The sequence below is a fragment of the Budorcas taxicolor genome, chromosome 23 (genome assembly GCF_023091745.1).
Source record: "Budorcas taxicolor isolate Tak-1 chromosome 23, Takin1.1, whole genome shotgun sequence".
Classification (NCBI taxonomy): domain Eukaryota; kingdom Metazoa; phylum Chordata; class Mammalia; order Artiodactyla; family Bovidae; genus Budorcas; species Budorcas taxicolor.
Window position 1 is genome coordinate 48,310,086 of NC_068932.1, and position 20,173 is coordinate 48,330,258.

General features: G+C 51.3%; 1 protein-coding gene across 2 annotated transcripts in view; it reads left to right on the forward strand.

Annotated features, from left to right (window-relative positions):
- Nucleotides 1-20,173, forward strand: part of MGMT (O-6-methylguanine-DNA methyltransferase) — a 267,048-nt gene that overhangs the window by 222,980 nt on the left and 23,895 nt on the right. For both annotated transcript variants that reach the window (XM_052661083.1, XM_052661082.1), the window contains one exon: nt 5,077-5,234. In XM_052661083.1, coding sequence (XP_052517043.1) covers nt 5,077-5,234 — 158 coding nt within the window. The remainder of the gene's footprint in view (nt 1-5,076; nt 5,235-20,173) is intronic.

A 20,173-nucleotide genomic window follows, 5' to 3' on the forward strand; every position in this document is an offset into this window, starting at 1 on the left:
GACCCGTCAGACTCGCGCGCAAGCGACTCTGCCAGAGACCTGCTAACTTGGACGTGACTGTGCGTTTCCCATCTCCACATGATGTTTCTGACGTCACCTCGATGGCAGCTTTAAGTGTTTGCTGTGCATGTGTCCCTACCTGAGCCTGGGGGGTCTGGCGCACTCCCCGGGAGTCCTGGGGGCCAGAGAAGGTGAGGCTCCTCATCCTGAGGGGCGCTGAGCCACTGTGTGCAGTCAGGGCTCTGGGCGTGTCTTCACATCAGATCTGACTTGTGTCTGTGTACGTCTTTGCAGGCTAATCGCCCAGCCTCGCTGAAGGACACCTCCCCGTCACCGCTCCAGACCCAGGTGGACTCAGGAACACAAGTCTTTGGAGTTCTTCTCTTAGGTGATCCTCTGGCATCACCAGTTAACGTTCCCAAAACCATAAGGCTCAGTTTCACCCTGTGAAGCAAGAGATGGGGAAGAGGCACCAGGTCCCAGGGAGGCCGGGTGCATAGCAGTGGCACGGTCACCCACAGGCAGGATGCACAGGGCCGACCAGAGGGGAGACGTGGGACTTGTGGCCTGCTTGCTCATGTCAGAAGGGGTGCAAGCCCCAGTACATGACATGGAAATGTCTATGGGGGTAGAAATCATTCAGACGGGAGGATTTAGTGATTCTTTGCTGCCAGTCATTGAAGCCTTGTTGAAGTCAGTGATTAATTTGTGTCCGACTCTCTGCAACCCCATGGACTGTATAGCCCACCAGGTTCCTCTGTCCTTCACTATCTCCCAGAGTTTGCTCAAATTCATGTCCACTGAGTCAGCAATGCCATCTAAACATCTCATCTTCTGCCACCCCCTTCTTTTCCTTGAAAGTGAAGCCTTGAGGCACCCCAAAATCCACACACCCAAAGCTCCTGCCCACCGGGTGGGCATGTCGAGCCCAGCTGTTCTGTGGGACAGATGGGAGAAGGCAGAGCTGGGGGTGTCCCTCTGGTTCGCTGGGCGGCCTGCCACATGCAGTTGTCCCCACGGTGGGGGTGGGGGGGTGAGACCTCGAGCAGCACTTCCTGGTGGCTTCAGCCAGCCTGGCGCACAGCATCTCACCTGCCCCCGGAGGGCTCCTGGAGCCAGGCAGGGCCGCCCGTGTGGGGCCTGTGTCCTGGGCCCATCTGCTCCCCCTGCTCTGCCCCCTGGGGCCAGGCTGCCACTCTTCCTCCTGTCCTCCCGGGGCCGGGGCCTGGAGGCCTCACGCAGGGGGGACCAACAGCCTTCCCGCTGCCTCCCGTGCTCCCGTGTCAGTGCTGTGAGCTCGTGGGTTCTCTGGGTAAGTCTTGGGGAGAGTCCCTACCTGCTTTATTGAAAACACTTCAGACATTTGTTCTGTAGCATGTCACCTGCTCTGCTGTGTCTGATTTGGAATGGTGGACAGGTTCATGTCCAAACAAATCTGAAATGCAATTCAACACCAGAACATTCTTTATCCAGGCCCACGGGAATCGGTCAGGCTGCTTCTCGGGGGTCATGGCTCCGGGAGAGCTTCCTACAGGGCTCTCCGACACACCCAGGTCCCAGCAGCTCCCCTCAAGGCGGCACTCTGTTGTCCTTTTTATTTTCTTACAGGGTCCCTGGGGTTGCCAGCACTGCATATTTCTTGAAGAAACCCTTACACCAAAACATGTGACTTTGTTTGCTGTATGAAGGTACCTATGCTCTCTGTTGTTCTGTTGAAAAGCTCAACAAAGCCAAATTCATTTTCCAGCCACTACCAGCCCTCTTGTGCCAAGTAAAAACAAGTATAAGGGCCCCAGTGTCCTGACACTGGCCTCAGGATCACTCTTACTGGTGGCGTCCTAGGCAGTTTTGGGAGGGTCGGCTCTGAGGTCAGCCTGATGCTGGCCTCAGGATCACTCTTACTGTTGGCGTCCTGGGCGGCTCTGGGAGGACCGGCTCTGAGGTCGGCCTCTGCCTGGCCCCCGCGCCACGAGGCGGCCTTGTCTCGCTTCCATCCTCAGCGCTGGCCTGCAGCGGCCCTCCTGGGGTCTGGACTCCCTCGCAGTGGTGCTTCCCAGAGGCGCTGGCCACAGGCCTGTGCGCTTAGTGGTAGGTGAGCTGCTAGGCTCCCAGGGAGATGTGGGTGTGAGATTTAAATGAGCGCGGGCCACGGAGCCCATAATGACTGGGGTTTCAGGCTCTTCAGTAGGAAGCCTGGAGAAACTCCTCCATAATAAGAGCAGCCGTTAGAGATGCTGTGATCCTGTCACACCAAAGCTCTTTCAGGGACGAGCGGAGCGAGGTTGGAGGAGAGGGCAGGGCAGAGAATAAATTTCATTTTATTGTAGAAATGGAAATTTGTGTCATGGCTTTAAAAATCTGATTTTATGTGTGTGTTTAATGCCATTCATTTTAAATGTAGTATCATAAATCCTTGCCTCAGAATCAAAGCTGTTTAATTACATTTCACCCATGAATAGTTATCTAATGCCAATAGAGAAAGAGTTAAAAAGGAGAACTACAGAGTAAATCAGAGGTTGAGATCTTTAGCACAAGCATAAAAAATCAATTTAAGATGAATTTTACTACTATAAAAATTCTTCAAATATCCTTTTAAGAGTGGGAAATGCTAGGAAACTCAGCTCACATTTCAGTTCCCTTAGCAACGCAGGGGAAGCGGCCCCCAACCTGGGCAGTGCCCTGGGATGCCCACAGCTCCATAGCCTTTGTAAGATGCCCCCCAGTAAACCAGGGCATCTGATAAGAGTTGTGACTCCCCAAGGTGGATGCAGAGCCCCTGACTCTCAGCTTAAGCTACCTGTCTCCTGGACAGTGCGCCCTCCCTTTAGGAAGCCCCATTTGCAGGTTATGATGGTCAGGAAGACCCCTCAAGCCCCGGAGACCACCCAGGCACCCACATTTGCTACCCTCCCCCACCAGCACCTCACCCCACCTGCTGCTGCAGGGGGTGCGGGCCAGGGCTGTCGGGGGCCCTCTCCTGCTTCCCATGTGGGTTGGGGCAGAGGTGTGAGCAGGGTCAGACTTGGGCGCGTGCCCCCACGGGCGTGCCACTGCCCACGCGTGCCCCCACGTGCGTGCCGCTGCCCACGCGTGCCCCCATGGGCATGCCGCTGCCCATGCGTGCCCCCTCGTGCATGCCGCTGCCCACGTGCGTGCTTACCAGGTTCCGTGTGCTGTGCCTTGTCTGAGCGAGCTCAGCGCACGCCATCTCCTCCCCCCTGGCCGCATGAGCAGGGTTGCAGCGCCCGTGGCCTTTCTCCACTTCCTTCCCTAGAGTCAGCGTCCTGCTACTCCATAAGCAGGGAGCGCAGCAGGAGGGTCACTGGGGTTTTCTCGGCTATGTGGAGGAGTGTTTATGCCAAGCCAGGGGCAGAAGTTCCTGCCTCTCCATGGGCGGACGTCCTGGCGGGGAGAGACGTCAGGGCAGAAAAGCTAGAGTCTCCGTCCACAGGAGACCCCCAGATGCCGTCCTGCCCCCTGTTTCACAGAAGCCACTTTCTGCCTGTGGAGTGGGCCCTGTCAGCGCAGGGCCAGCCGCTGGCGCTCTCCGGGGCTTCCTCTCCTGGCGATCCTGGGGGCCGGCATCCTGGAGAAGGCTGGGCCCAGCCACGTGGCCGCAGAACCGCCTGGCGGGCTGGCTCTGTGGGCCAGGGTCTCAGGGGTCCCTCCCCCTGCTCACCTTGAAAGGCTTGTTTCCCTTCATTCGCTGACTCCTTCCGTAATGCTCTTCACTTTCATGCACTCAGAAAGCCTTTCCTGACCTGCCTCGTTCCCCTGTGCATCCCGCCTGGGGCTCTCAGACCCGCCACACACCCTGACTTGGAGACTCAGGCTCCAGCCAGGGTAGCTCACAAGAGCCGGCTTAGAGGTCTTCAGCTGCTCCCCACGGCTCAAGTGGAGGGCTGGGCCTCACACACACCGGCGTGTCCCCTCACACTGGTGAAGTCAGGCCCATGCTCTGGCGCTTCAGCGCCTCAGCCTCATGTCTCCCACCCGTGCTGGGCTGCACTGCCGAGCGGTGAGGCCTCTCCACTTCAGTCACACCCTCACCGGTGGGCGGGTGTGCCTTAAAGGAAGACACCTGGAAATTGAGGCGCACACGCCTGCCCCTGGGTCGGGGATGAGAAGCCTGTGGGGTTCAGGAAGGAACGACGTCTGAAATCAGCTGGGCGCTGGTGCTTCTGTGGGTGTGCCGTCCTCAGAAGTTCAGGAAAGCTGGATCCCTCATAAAAATCTGGGGCTCGGAAGCAGCAGAAGTGACCCTCTGCAGACGGACGTTTTCTCAGCCCAGCAAAGCATGTCCCTTAAAAGTCGCCCTCTGCTGAAGGGGAGAAGTCAGCTCCGTGAGGGGAGCCATGGGGTCCCCCAGACAGAAGGGTGAGCCCGTGAGGAGAAGAGGCAGCCAGGCCATCTGAAGCGAGGCTGAGGTGTGCTGGCTTAAACTTACAGAAGTGAGAGGGAGGAAGGGCAGTGACCACAGGGAATGAACAAGAAGGGCTGGAAAAGAAAGAGGAGTCTCAGGCAGGAAAATCATAGCCCTGTAGCTAAACCAGCCTCACAGAGTGGCCGGCACACCAAACAGACGCCCCGGGGCGTGAGGCGCAGCGCAGACTCAGAATGGTGTGCCCCTGAAGCCCCCTGCGAGCTGTGGAGCACGTGGAGCCGTGGGGTGTGTGGCGGACATGTGGTGGGAGGGGTGAGGAGGTGGGCTTAGCTACTCTGACTGTATTTCTGGAGAACGTTTTTTCTTACGGCGAATGTTCAGTGACTGCAGAGGAAGTGGGGGCGGGGGGGTGGTCTGGGAAGGGGCTGGCTCATGCCCACTGGAGCTGCGTCTGAGCTCATCACTCTTGTTATCACACCCCCGCCCTGCGGCAGGACTGCAGACGCTCAGAGCCCCGCAGGCAAGCACCGGTCCCAGGACATCCTTCCAGAAACTGTCCCTCCAAGCGGAGGTGGAGGCCTGGGCACAGTGACCCTGCCGCCTTCCTTCCACAGTCCCCTCTGTACCCGTTTAGGGGCAGCAGGTGGAGGGAGGGCCTGGAGGTTGAGTCTCTCCTGTTCTTTATCTTGCAGGCCCACGGACGCCACCGCTCCTGCTGAGCAGCTCGGAGGTCCCGGGGCAGTGCAGCCCCTGCTGCAGTGCGCAGCCTGGCTGGATGCCTATTTCCGTGAGCCCGCGGTCCTCGAGGGGCTCCCCGTGCCCGCGCTGCACCATCCCATCTTCCAGAAAGGTTGGTACCGCAGCCGCCAGGCGGCCTCTGGCTCAGGGACCCCGACCTGAGCACTGTCAGCCCCCTCCCGGCTCGGGCTGCTGACCACGCCTGCCGCGTGTTTCCCCTGAATGAACAGAGGCGGTGTGTGCCACACAGCACGGCCGGGAGCGCCTGCTCTCCACCCGCTCCACGTGCTCGTGTTCGTCTTGGCACTTGGTCACATAATTCTTGGCAAAGGCAATAAAAATGATCCATGCAGATTGACTCCCGACTCTCACTGGCTGAGAGTTTTAAACAGGAACATGTCTGAATGGCAGTGTATTTTTTAGTAAGCTTACTGTTAACGTACACTATCTGCTTGCCAGCAGTGCCAAGACCCACGTGTGGACAACCGGCCTCCCCACGCACTTGGCTGCTGACACCCTGGACTGGGCGGTGGCAGCATGTCCTCATGAGAAAGTTTTCAGGCTGACATCTCAAACTTAGCACAGTTAAATGTCGCATGCTTGAGGGATGAGCCGAGAACTTGCTATGTGCAGCATGATAGTGGCCTGTAAAGTCTCTGATGACGTAGAACGCTTTTCCCAGACAACTTCTCCTTAAGCTTTTGTTTGGAGATTAATTATGACAACTAATATCATCCTATACACATAGCGGAGGTTTATTTTACATAGTGATTTTCTTCACAGTCGTTTTAATATAAGTGAATCTATATCAGCAAGTCAAGTGAAAACAATTTGAGCAAGCTCCAGGAGATGGTGGAGGCCAGAGGAGCCTGGCTACAGTCCATGGGGTCGCAGAGTTAGACACGACTGAGCGCCTGAACCACAGCAACAGTTACATAGAGATACATGTGTATAGATGTATATACACCTATATACTTAAGGACCTAGACACGACTGGGTGCCTGAGCAACAGGCACAGTTACGTAGAGATACATGTGTATAGATGCATACATACCTATACACTTAGGAAAAAAAATTACCATGAGATTTTAGATGAGGTGAATTTAGAGCAGTCTTGAATTTCAAAGTGGAATTTGCTAAATAAGTTTAGTGGTATTCTAACTGCTGCCATAGCAGCACAGCCGAAGGTGGAACAGAGTTTTCAGGGACAGCAGGTAGAGAAGCTCGGGCAAGTTGAGCTAATACCTGAGTTGACCAGCAAGGTCAGGGGAGTGACCAGGTCAGATCCTGGAGGTCTTTGCCCACAATGAACTGAAGCTGAGCATGAACGCATCAGCGCCTGGGCATCACATGGGGCTATCTCCAGTGGGCGCGTCTCCAGAACAAGACTCCATTGAGAGCTGGGTAGGCCTTTGCCGCACTCCACGCTCAGGTCCAGAGCCTTCCATCGTCCCGAGAGTGGGCCCCCCCGGGCCGAGGTGGAGCTGTGGCTGAGTTTGGCCACCGCTGCCTGACACTCACCACCTGCTCGGAACTGGGACTAGCCCCGCATGTCACCGGGCCGGGTCGAGTGTGTGCCTGACGCTCTTCATGTGCACCTCATGCACACCGGGTGCAGGGCGGGGGTCCTGCTGTGCAGTTTGAGGAACTCACATGTGGGTTTGTCTTTAGAGCAGAGGCTTAGGAATCCTGGAGCAGCAAACTCGTCTGTCCACTGCTGCCATTTACTGCTCCGCCACCAGGAGCAGAAGCGGATTGGCCAAAGCGCTTTCCTTCTCCTTACATGTGTCAAATAAGTGAGCTCAAGTTTAAGGTTTAGGATGTTTCAGAGCAGAGACATTATGAAACAGGGCAGGAAGTATCTGTATAATATAATGAGGGTGTCAGCAGGGGGTGAGCTTGTAAAACCTTGCAGTCCTGTCAGTGCTCGAAGAGAGTGGGGACTGGCCACACGCACCCTGCCACCCCCCTTCCCAGCTCGGGCCTGAGCGTGGCCGGCTCTTCTGCTGCGGGTCATGGTCATGGTGGGTCTGGGCAACCAGGGCAAGCTGGAGGCAGGCACTAGGCAGGGATGAAGACTGCAGCCACCAGTAGCCCACCTCCTGTTGGACCAGCTCTGCAGTGCTGGGGGACACTCGTGACCAGGGCCAGGTCCCCTCCAGCTGGGTTTTGGGGTGGCGGCAGGAGGGTCCCCAAGGCCAGGCCGCCTGCTGACAGTTAGTGCTGGCTCCCAGGCCAGGATTTCCCGTGCCGCAGCCTGTGCCAGCCAGGTTTTTCTAATTTAGCTCAATCACTTTTCCCAGGCGAGGACCAGGTGTGGGGATTTTACAGTTTAAGAAGGGAGGTGGTGGGTGGTTGTAATGTGATTGCTAACACGGAGTTAATTGGCACTAGCCCCAGGTGTGCTGACACCCTTGCTGCTCGGGGCACGTTGGCTTTGCTCTCTTCCTCTCTGTCCTGGAGCCAGTGAACTGGGCTGAGAGGGGAAGGCCCATGCGGGGAGGGCGCTCTAGCACTCCCAGAGCGCCTGATGGCTGTGGGGTCCACCAGGAGGAGAAACCTTTGCAGTCAGGGAGGAGCGGGTATGTTTATCTGAAAGAAATGCTTCTTGACAAATTCTGTCTTCCATGCCTCTGAGGTTGTGAGCACATTTAGCATCCTTTGGGCATCACCTTTCATCCCGTTCCTCTGAGATGTAGACGTGTGTACCAGACCTGCCTGTCTCGGCTTGGTTAGAAGTGCAGCAGTGACGGAGCTCCTGCTGGAGTCCCGCACCTCCCCGGGTAACTCCCACAGCCCAGCCTGTGAGCCTGGGGGCCCTGCACTGGCTGTGCTGGGTTCCTGGCGCCCCCCTGCTCGGGCAGGACCGCCACCTCACCTCTCAGGCTCTTTGCCTGACATGACGATCATGCTCACCATCTGTTTTTTTGTGTGTGTGTTTGTTTTTTTGTCAGACTGGTCACAAAACAGGGCCTATTAGAATTACCATTTTTGTAGGCTAAGACATATATTGGAAATTTAACGTCGTGCATCTTCTTACCTTGGAACATTTCTGAAGTCTGATTAGTAACAAATTGATTATCTGGGTATTTCTACTAAGAAACTGTTAAGCCATCCTCCTGACCAGAAGTCTGGAGGAGGCCTAGGTGGCTGCCTTGCCTGTGGGCCGCCGCAGGTGGGGTTTCTCTTGGAAAGGGAGGCAGTCCAGTGAGGTTCATGACACTGATGAAGGAACGAAAATGAGAGGCAAGTGCAAGTGAGAAGTGTTCTAAGTCCTCATAGGGTTGTGGTTTTACTAACGTAACTTCAAAAACAGAAATGAACGTTTTGTTTTCTGAGTTTTGTGAAAGGGATTTGTTTTTGTGTTTTACTAATGAGCTGCTGCTGCTGAGCTAGCTGCCTTGTAACTCAGCGAGGCATTTTTAGGGCGGTCGGGTCCTCCCTGTAAACCTCTTACAAAGGTCAGGTTTGTTTATTTTGAATTCATGTTTCTCCAAGAAACAGTTTTTTTAATGAAGCCATTATTCCTGAAATAAATCTTACTGTTTCTTTCATAATAAAATACCATTTTAACTTAGTTTCTGTGAATACTCCCTCGCTTCTTAATATTGACTTGTAAAAACGTTAGCCTCTCGGTGTAGCATACCTTAATACCTGTAGCCTTAGCGATCATTGGCGGCAGCAGCCGGAACGACCAGAGCAGCACTGTGCCAAAAACAGGGCCCCCGGACTGTCGAGAAGAGCAGGCCAGGGAAAGCGAGACCCCGTCAGACCCGGACGCGTGCAGCACTCTCTTCCCTCTGCCCCAGAGGCCCTCCTGGCAGGTGTGGCCAGGCATATGGGGGCAGGCCCACTGCCCTGGCACCATGTGCTTTTTCTGCTGGGCTGGGAGTGGCCTCCCTGGGCGCCACGAGTCCCCTTGCTGGGGCAGGGCCTGGCGGTGCTCTGGACGGATGCCACAAGAAGCTGCTCCCAGGGAACGCGGGGGGCGTTCAGCCTTCCACCCTGTTCCGTCTCGCAGAGGATGGCTTTCAACAGATGAGTTCTGAGTTTTCTTTTTAAAGTGTCTGCAGTGTTCCTTTTTAAATGAAATATTTAACAGTTTAATAATTCCTTAGTCACAGCTATTAGCTTGTAGCCATGAAATCCAGTTGCATGACAGTAGTAAAATCTGTATTTTTTAAACCTGCTGCCTAGAGGGAAGTTTCTTTGCAACTTCTGCTACCGAGCCTCTATAAAGGATTCTTGCACTTCTGAGTCTCTTGTGAACCCTGTTTCAGAATGGTTCTTAACAACCCTACCCGTCTGTCAGGGGAAAGGCCCTTTTGGGGAGAATGAGTCCGTGTCCCTGCAGTGTCCTGCGTGTGGCCCCCTGAGCCCCCTCCGTTCGGGGTCCCGGGGCCTGCTGTGGCGCCCTGCCACTCCCCACACCCTGGGGCCAGCCCAGGGTGCCCTCAGGGGGTGTGTGGTGGGGAAGGGAGGCTGCTCCCCCGTCCCTTCCGGAGCCATGGCAAGATGCACCTTTGTGCTCACGGGCCACTTGTACTGATATTTTCCCTGAATTAAAAAAAAAAAAGAATTACCGATTTAGAGAGAAAATAGCTATAACAGGAGATGCTTTACAGGTTCTCGTTGGTAGCCATCACTGTTCTCCCATATTCTAAGTGAGGGATTCTAACAATTGTTGACCTTCCTGAGATGTTACCTGGTGGGCTCCTTCCAAGGCCCATCTATTGATTAGAACAAGTGAACCCTTGCACCTCGGTGGGAAGGAAACAGCTACTGAGAATGTACTCTCAACCCTCGAGCTGCTGAGCACTCTTCAGGACTGACAAGACTTGGAAATCTGGGTCTGTGGCCTTCGACGTCTGAGGCTGGCAAAGGTGAAATGGAGAGGCCACGTGAAAAGCCCGGGAGCGCGTGGTCAGCCGCGGAGCTCAGGGTGCTGGGAAGGGGATCTGAGGTCTCGGATCAAGACCAGAGGCCGCTGCCAGGAGCAGCCCGTCCCCTCTTTCGTGGAAAATAACACCCAGCGTGTGGTTGTGATTCAGGACCCTGGGATAAAAGAAATGGAAGTGTCTGAATAAAGCAGGGCGGGGCTCAGTGAAGGGGATATGGGTGTAGGGGGAGTCCTGGGGCGCAGAGGTGGGGAGCAGGCTTCCTTCCTCATCAGCGTGTTCGCTCTGATGCTCCAGGGCTCCCTTAATTACCCCAGGGACCCCTCCCTGCTCGGAGGAGAGCCCCGCGTTTTCTGGGAGGCCCTCCGTCCAGCCTTCAGAAGGGCCTGCAGCTGACTCGTAGGCCAGAGGGAGTCCGCACCAGTGGGCCATCCTCTCCTGCCTGCCTGGCCCCCACCCTTGTTGGAATATTGCGTCACTTCCAGCCCCTTAGTGGAACAGAAGATCCCCAGAATTCTGTGTACTGCGCTGGGGGCTCCCAGCGGAGGCAGAAAGAGCATCATTTGAGACTGTGGACCCTGTGAGGCTGGCCAGGCCAGCTCAGGGAAGTCCATGCCCTTCAGCAGGAGCATCCTGTCTCCACTGACCAAGTCCCTTCTGGCGAGCTGGTGCATATCGCAGGAGCCCGGGGTTCTCATGTCTCAGGGTTGTTAGTTTTCACGTTCTGTTTTCACGCAGTTTCCTGTCTGGCAGCTGTCGTTAGTCCTTGTTTACTCTTTGTTCTGTGTAACCACATCTCAAGCTAGCAGAGTTTTTAAAGTTTCAGCTGGGATTGATCGAGCAAACAAGTTCTCCAAGTGACTCTCCTAGCTGAGGCCCTCCCTCTTCCTGAGAGTGTATGTGTCAGAACGCTCTGGATCCCTGTTAACAGTGCTATGTCTGCAGCGTCTATGCTTCTCACCCCTTCCCAATCACATCAGAATCTTACAAGAGGCAGATCACATATGCTGCATTTTGAGAATTACTGCTTTTAAAGAATTTATTAAAAGGGATCTAACGCTAAGTGCTTTTACTGTGTGTTTCACCCTATACTAAGGTCAATATTCGTAATTTAATAATGGTTTTGCTTGAGACATAACTGCCTCAGTTCAGTTCAGTGGCTCAGTCGTGTCCGACTCTTTGCAACCCCATGAATCGCAGCACGCCAAGCCTCCCTGTCCATCACCAACTCCCAGAATTCACTCAGACTCGCGTTCATCAAGTCAGTGATGCCATCCAGCCATCTCATCCTTGGTCGTCCCCTTCTCCTCCTGCCTCCAATCCCTCCCAGCATCAAAGTCTTTTCCAGTGGGTCAACTCTTCACATGAGGTGGCCAAAGTACTGGAGTTTCAGCTTCAACATCATTCCCTCCAAAGAAATCCCAGGGCTGATCTCCTTCAGAATGGACTGGTTGGATCTCCTTGCAGTCCAAGGGACTCTCAAGAGTCTTCTCCAACACCACAGTTTAAAAGCATCAATTCTTCGGCGCTCAGCCTTCTTCACAGTCCAACTCTCACATCCATAGTACTTAAGCAATTTTGCTGTTGTAATCGACAACGTGAAGCCTGGCATGCTGCAGTCCATGGAGTCGCAAAGAGTCGGACACGACTGAGCGACCGAACTGAATCCACAGCTTCAGTAAGTTCTAGACTTTGCATGCCTCTTCTTGCTTTCAGAGCTTTGCTCACAGCCAGGTGACAAGGCAGGGGGCCCCACATAGCCTTAACAGTTGATGGGAAAGACTAGGCAAGACAGGCTGCCCGTCGGAACGTCTGTTTGCGGGTATGGACGGACAACCAGATGATGCCCCCAGGAGCCTTGCCAGGATGCCCTGGAGTAGAGCCCTAGCAGCGGCAACCAGAGCCTTCAGGAGGTGTCTGGATACTTTGGCCAAAAGTGTGTTTTTCCTCTGAAGCAGGCAGACAACCAAAGCTGTAGCTTCTTGTGGAGCTCTCTGAGTAGTGGGCGTGGCCAAGAAAGGGGCGAGAGGATCTTCAGGTTCTGGATGCTTACCTGAGGCTGCCACTGCTGTGAGGTGTCCGTGCTCACTTGCCCTGGGGAGCAAGTGGGGTGCAATGCTCGCCCTCTCCTGTGCTGGCTCGGGTACCCCTGCAGCCTGCTGGGCTCCGCACGAGAGCCTGGGGTCCCTGCGCAAAGAGCCCTCTGACTAAGCAGTAATTACAAGGGGCTCCTGGGAGGCCTAGCTCAGGGGAAGTTTCCTCCTAAATCTAAGAGGTGGTCAGATCCATGTTCCCTAAGGTTTTCGTAAATCAGGCAAAAAAAATTGAACTGAGAATGCCTTCACTCAAGGCTACAGAGTCACACAGTATAATTTAACCAAGCTCAAAGATAACCAGAAAGTTGGTTTGAAAGTCAGCTACTTTCAAACCTTGTAGGATACAATGAGGTCTCTATTACAAATAAATAGTGCTTAAAATTGAAATTGTTACAAGTATTACCTTTATGAGAAAATATTAACATTAAAGTATGACTTATCTCTGCCATAGTAATTAAACATCCTACCAGTGAAGGTTCCGATTAAAAAATGCGTCACCCTAATTACATTCACACGTTTAGAAAGACATTACCTACAAGGTCCTGTATTGGACTTGGGTGTGTTTCACCTCGAAAAAAGGAATAGAGAATCAAGTTTCTTTCTGCTGGGAGAAGTGAGTTACATTGTCACTTTCTTCAATACTTTTCATTTGAAATGAGCTTTAAAAATTAGGAATCATCTAACAAGCCTGTATTTTACCGTGACAAACCGACCTTTCCTTATGTTTCCAAAGAGGATGTTCAGTATTTTGTTGTCATAAGATGTTATCTGGTCACATTTACAGACAACATTAACGTATTTTGATATCACGCTAGCAATAATAAATAGAATCATTTCTAATACTTGGGTTTATAGAGAAAACGGTGTTTTAGTAAAACACTATATAAAACTAGACTGTAAGTTACCGACGTTAAATGTACAAGTATTGATATAAAACTAATGGCAGTGATGCCGTCTAGCTATTTGTAGGATCCAAAAGTATACAAACTGTTCCTTAATTTAAATGCTCTCTCTCTCAGGTTTACTTGCAACCCTTATGTTCAAGATGACTCAGTTCATTTCAAATCACTCAGTCGTGTCCCACTCCTTGTGACCCCATGGACTGCAGCAGGCCAGGCCTCCCTGTCCATCACCCGCTCCCAGAGCTTGCTCACGTTCATGTCCATTGAGTCAATGATGCCATCCAACCAACCAGGATGACTCAGAGTATAGGATTTATGAGCATACAGGTCCCATTTTGAAGGTCATGTTTCTATCCGAATGGAAAAGTAAGGTATCTCCTGGAGAAGATCCATCTCTCTGAGATGTGGCTTTCATGACCTTGAGGGGTGGGACTCTGTAGGCAGGACAGACCTTCTGGAAGCTCAGCTGCCAGGGCATTGTGAAGTTTTAAGGCCATGTAACAAAGTGCTTCTGAAACTGAAGACTGAAGTAGCAGAGGAAGGGTGTTTAGCTCTTCTGCATGTCTCTGAGCTATATTCAGACATTCCCTTGCCCTCTAAGTGCCAGGAAGCAGCAGCCCTGCTGAGCCCTGCCCTCGGCCAGCATCACCCTGTACAGAATCCCTGTGGCAGTGGCGGCTCCTCCTCCCTCTCCCTTGCGCCGTGTGCTTACCACGGCACAGGCACATTGTGTGAAGGGCCACCCCGGATTTAGGGGCAGGGGGCATTGTCCGCTCTTTCTAAAAACACTGCCACCCTCGGCAGGGCCACGAGGTCCAGCAGCGGCCCGCCCTTTGAGCCAGTCCTCCAACCCCGGGAGGGAGGGAGGCCCAGGGCTCGCCACTCGGCCAGGACGTGAGCTTTTCTCAGTGAGTCCGCATCTCTTCCCTCTTTGCAGAGTAAAATATGCAAGAACCGACATAAATGGCCTGTCCCCCCCCTTTTTCCTCCAGAATTGGGCCTTTGATGTTCAAGAGCAGCTAATACTAAAGACCGCCCCTCGCAGGCTGTAGAAACTGCACCTGTCTGTGGCGAACGTGAAACAGCACAGATCTCACAGAATACGATGGCATCGTTAGTTTGGAATCGCATCCTTGAAAATAACTGTGGAGGAGCCAAATCGGTTTAAAAGAAGATAACAAAATGGTTTAAGCTACTTAGGTTGAATGCCAATTATATTTTAATATTCAACTGAGCATATTTTACTAAGAAGAAAGGCCGCGTTGACGCATGCATAACTCATTGGCAGCGTCGGCCAGCTGTGCCACTCTACTCTCCGAATCACTTTGTGCATTTTAGTAGCATGGTAATTTAGTAGAGAACTACCTGAGTGATGGCATTTTCAATGAGCAGGTAATCTACAGAGAATTTTTATATGGTTATGAGTTCTGTGCTTCAGCCCGGCAACACAAAAATACATCAAGACCAATTACGGTATCAACTTCCAGTGTGGCGCCCTCGCCACGCAAGTGCATGTATTTCTGCCCCAGGCATTTCAAATTGCATCTAATTTGAAATCTTTGGGGTTTTAATTAAATTTCAGAATATATGGAATTCTTCATTAGCACCTGCTCTGAATAGCAGATTGCCCTTCTCTCGGTTTCTCGTTAAAGAAGTAGGCTGTGGTAAAGAGCATGTTCAGGAACCGATCATTTGTGGGGCCTGGGTATTGGAACAGAAATAGTGAAATGCAAAATAATATCAAAAAGATTATTAGTCCAGGGAGAGTCTCTTGATTTGTATTTTAATGGAATTTTACATTTCTCTTAATGATTTGCAAATTGTCCTCTGATTATAAGATGCATTAAGCTTTTCATTTTAATGGCAAAGACACAGCCATTAGCAGAATTTTTTTTCCTGTCTCCTTTTTAGAGTGCTTCCCTGCAGCAGATAAATATTGAAACCATTAACACCTTTTGATGTTCGTCACAGCCCACGTCTGGGACCTGCACACAGCTCCCGAGGTCTCTTGGTGTTTGCACCTGGCCAGGGGCCCCAACTCTTCACCTCATGTGTTTCCTTTTCTAGAATACTGGACTCGTGTTTAAGGTTTCATTAGAGGTCTGGTGTGTCTGGGTTGAAGCTAATGCATTTAAATGTTATCCATGGTCCCAGTAGCGTTAATAGAAGCTGTGTTGTCAGTGTGGAGGATGGTGGTCAGCAGGCCTGGAGCCAGGGAGAGCCAGAGGGATACCCCTGGAGAGCTGGGAAGAGTATCCCTCCACCCTCTGACCGCCCTGCAGAGCCCCCGAGGGCACGGGCCTGGGCTGTCCAGGCTGGGGCCACTCCACCCTGAAGGCGGGGCAGCTGCCCGTAGTTGGGCCTCTGAGATGATGCCTTGCTTCTCAGGCATGGACGTCTGGTCCCTCCCAGCATGGGGAGCCCTGGGCTCTGACCCAGGTGCAGCGTTTCAAATCCAGGAGCCCTGCTCCCTGGGATGACCAAGGCTGCCGGCACCCAGCGCTTGCTCAAGAGCGGAGCTTGGCTCCAGCTGGAAGCAGCAGCCAAGGTCCCGTTCCCGAGCAGCCCAGCGTGCAGGTCAAGTGAGCGCGGCCTGGCGCCACGTGGCTATGCGGGTGGAGCCAGGCCCGCACCACCCGGCCCCTCCGTGGTCTCTCCCCAGCTCGTGTGGCAGGTTCTCTGGCGGCTGCTCGGCCTGCCACCCTGGACTGAGCGTGCCGCGGCGCTTTCCTCCCAAGAGAGCGTGGAAGGGAGCGTGGGAAGCATCAGGACGACCACTTCCCGCTGCCTGGACGTGGCCCTCGAGTGATTCTTGACAGTGGCTCCTTTCTGACGTGCTTCAGGGTCAGACGTCGTTCAGTTTGACGTATTTATTGAATGTCTTCCCCAGACTTAGATAGTTGTCGCCCTCTTCAAAGTGAAGGTGGGTTGCAAGGGGAGGACTCCAGGCCTCCCTGTCAGCCCATCCTCCACTGGTCAGTGGGCACACAGGTGCCCATCTCTGGCAGAGCCCTCTTCCAGACCATGGAGAAGGGAGTTGAATTGGTCAGTCATTCAACAATTATTTATTGAGCTGTAACCAAAGCCCTCTTTTTGCTCTTGGAACTTACAAACTAAATGAAGTTCTGGGCCTTATGAGCTTGTATTTTAGTAGGAAATATGTATGTGTTTATAAGTATATACTAGTATATATATACACATACATACCCCTAGACCATCAGGGAGTGATGTACTTGCTATGAAAAAATATTACTCAGGCCTTGGGGAGGGGCCTGGGGTGGGGGGTGGGAGTGGCTCCTCTGGAACGCACGGTCAGGGCTCCACGAGCTCAGAATCCAGATGCTTGGTTGGCAATCTCATCATCTTCCCTCTCTTGTTTGAACAGTTAAATTTTGGGGGGAAAGCAAGAAAATTATGTAAATAAATTCCTTTTGAATCATTTTTTATCATGTGAAGGAAAGGAGCAGTTTCAAGAGTTTCATTAAGAATAACTGTTGAGTGCGTTATTGACAGGTTGGTTTTTTTTTTTAATGAAATAGCCACATCAGACAAAAGCATACTCATGAAGGATTTGTAAGGCATAAACAAAAGAGGGAAGACGCATCTGTGCACACCCAGGTTGAGGGTGGAGCCCAGCCAGCACCGCTCAGTCCCGTGTGTCCTCCCAGCCACGTCGGCCTTCCCCCAGCCCAGCTCCATGGTTTGCACTTTCTATATGGATGAAATAATACTGTGACTTGCTTCTTTCATTCAGCGTTTCTGTGAAACTCATCTGTTTTAAATCCTATAGAGATACTTTGCTAATTACGACGAATATAGAGAATCTCATCTTACGGGCATGCTGTAATTTTTTCCTATCCTCTGTCACTAGGCATTGGGGTTCTCCTCGTTCTTTGCCTTTTAAACTAATGATGTTACAAGTGCTTTAGTACATGTGTCCGGGTGGCTGGAGGTATGGGCAGAGTCCTGAAGAAAGGGGAGCTACACAGAATTTCTGCAAGGGTTGGTTGTAGAACGCTGTTGTATGTGAGGAGTGCCATTCTGTGTGGGGGGAACCACATGAGATTGGCCTGGGGCTACTGGGAGCTGAGGCTGAACGAGTCCAAGGAGAGCAGACAGCACCGGAAGTGGAAATGCATGGGAGAGTTAAGGGGGGAAAGTTCGTGTTCATGGATTTTCAGTAAAAAATGATTAACTGTTGAGCATATAAATAATAAATTTGGCGTTTTATAATATGGAAGTAAGTAACAAAAGGCTGGACTGGGGAAATGGAAATATTCTGATATCAGTTCTTAGATTATGGTGAGCAAGTGTCATATTAATTGAAAGAAGGGTTTGATAAATTAAAGAAGCATATTATAAATCCTACAATACTACTAAAAAACCAAAATGAATAGTTCATAGGTCAATATAGAAGGTAAAATAGCTAATTTTTAAAGTAATCTAAAATAAGGCAGAAAAAACAGGGAAAGAAGAACAGAAAACAGCTGGGACCAATAGCAAGTTGGTACTAGATATATTCAAGTCCAGACATAGTGATAAGGTACTTTAAATGTAAATGGTGTTAAGGTTCAAATAAAAAAGCATAGATAAACAGACTGGATTTTAAAAAACAGACTCACTATATATTTTCTACAATAAACACATAATTTCAAAGGACAGAGTTCTGTGCAAAGATGTAAGAAAAACAAAAGCCTACATGTTAGAAAGAAGGACCCTGTTTTCAGTTTATATAATTGTTTATGCGGGCCTCCCTGGTGGCTCAGAAGTTAAGAGCCTGCCTGCCAATCCAGGGTACACGGGCTTAGCTCCTGGGTCAGGATGATGCCCTGGAGAAGGGAATGGCAATCCACTTCAGTCTTCTTGCCTAGGAAATTCGATGGACAGAGGAGCCCGGTGGGCTGCAGCCCATAAGGTCACAAAACACAGTTTATCAACTAAACAGCAGCAGCCATCTACATAGAATATCTCATAGAATTCTGAATATCTATTAAAATTAAGTAAATCTAACAAGGTTGAGGATATAGTTTTAATACATGAGATTTAATTGACTTTTACGTAATAAAATTAAGGATTAAATTTAAAACACTGAGTTTTCAAGTAGTATCCAAAGTATAAAGATTAGCTTTAGTAAAAAGGACGCAAACCTTTCCACTGGACAATATAACACGTGACTGAGTGAAATTAAAGAGGACCTGAGGAAACTGCCTCAGTGGACAGGAAGTGGAGCGAATCGGAGCAAACTCCAGGAGACAGTGGAGAACAGAGGAGCCTGGTGGAACACAGTCCGTGGGGTTGCGGAGAGTCGAACACGACTTAGCGACTGGGCAACAGCCACACAGTAAGTGCACAGCCCTTGGTCGTTGGGGAAGCCAGCGTTGCCAAGAAGTTAGTTCTCTGTGAACTGTTCTCTGTGTTCAGTCCCATGAGTCCTTTAAGTTCCCAGCTGATTCTAAATTTATATGAAAATGCAAAGAGGCTGGAATATCTAAAGCAGCCGTGAAAAAGAATAAAAATTGTAGGACTTAATTACCTGATTTTAAGACTTAAAGACAGATCTTCTGTAGTCAAGACGCCGTATCACTGGCTTAAGCCTTCAGTCCTTGGAGCAACAGAATATGGTTGAGATCCGCACTTCTACAGCCATTGCATCCTTGAGAAAGACTCCAAACGGATGAGGAGAGTAAATCCTTTCAACAAATAGTGCTTGAACAACTGGGCCTCTCTCTCTCACACAGACACACACACACACATTCACGCAAAGGTGCCTTGACCCCTAGTTCACACTGTACGTGAAAATTAATTTGAGATGTATCATGTACATAACATAAAACAAACTCCAAAGCTTTTATTTAGAAGAAACCATGGAGAATATCTTCATGTTACTAAAAAAATACACAATCCTGAAATATAAACTCATGATAGAAAATAACAATGAAATAGACTTTATCAAAAGTAAAATACACCATTAAGAAAATGAATTGGAAAGTCTTGGAGTAAAAGAGAATACTTGCTGCACGTATATTCTGTGTCAGTAGCCATGGGTTGAATGACTGAGGCAAGTGATGAATTACAGAGGACTTCATTTAATCAATTAATATTTCCCCAGTCTGCCACTGATGTTGGAGGCTCGTCAGTCTGAGTGTCAAACAGTGTTCCTAGACCTGAAAGCCGCCGTGTCATTTCCCCGCCTTCTCCTGAGTGTGGTGTTGGCCCAGCAGGGTGGGCAGCCTTTTCAGAGAGCGCTTCTCCAGCGCCGGGGAGCCCTTTGCCTGCAGGGCAGTCTTGGTGTGTGGCCGCACACAGCCGTGGGCAGGGGACTCTGGTCGCTGCCTGCTGCTGTGGAACAGGACCCGGTTTGAAGTTGGCCATCATTTGTTGACCACTCCACAGAGTATGGGGTTATCAGCGTTTTTTTCATGGAAACATCTGAAGGAATTTGAGCCCCTGATAATGTACGGGACTCAACCACTGTTTAAAGTTTTTAGTGGTAAGGTGCACACCTGATACTGCAAATTCAAAGTCGAACATTTTTAATTTTGTCTCTGCTGGTGCAAGTGAAAAAACTCTCCTCGCCTCACCCCTGCCTCCTAAATGAAGACTCAGAATTCAGTTGCCAAATTTGAAGGACCTCATGCAAAGAGTTGACTCATTGGAAAAGACTCTGATGCTGGGAGGGATTGGGGGCAGGAGGAGAAGGGGGCGACAGAGGATGAGATGGCTGGATGGCATCACCGACTCAATGGACGTGAGTTTGAGTGAACTCTGGGAGTTGGTGATGGACTGGGAGGCCTGGCGTGCTGAGATTCATGGGGTCGCAATGAGTCGGACACGACTGAGTGAGTGAACTGAACTGAAAGTCATGTTTAAGGGGATCGTGGGACTTGGGAGAATATTAGTGAGGTGCTTTCTATGACTGTAGATTTTGTTTCTGTGTTTAGAGTCCAGTTTCCCAGCCTGAGATAACGGATGTTCACTTTGAGGATCTGGGAGGCCGGGGCTGACTTGAGAATTGCTGTGATATACCGCCTTGTTGCCGTAGTCAGGTCAGAGCCATAATGCAGTCCTGGCTTTCGGTCTGCCCAGGGCTCCCTGCTGAATTCTGAAAGCCCGTGGTCCTGTCTGGACAGACGTGGGGTGGCTCCGCAGCGTGTC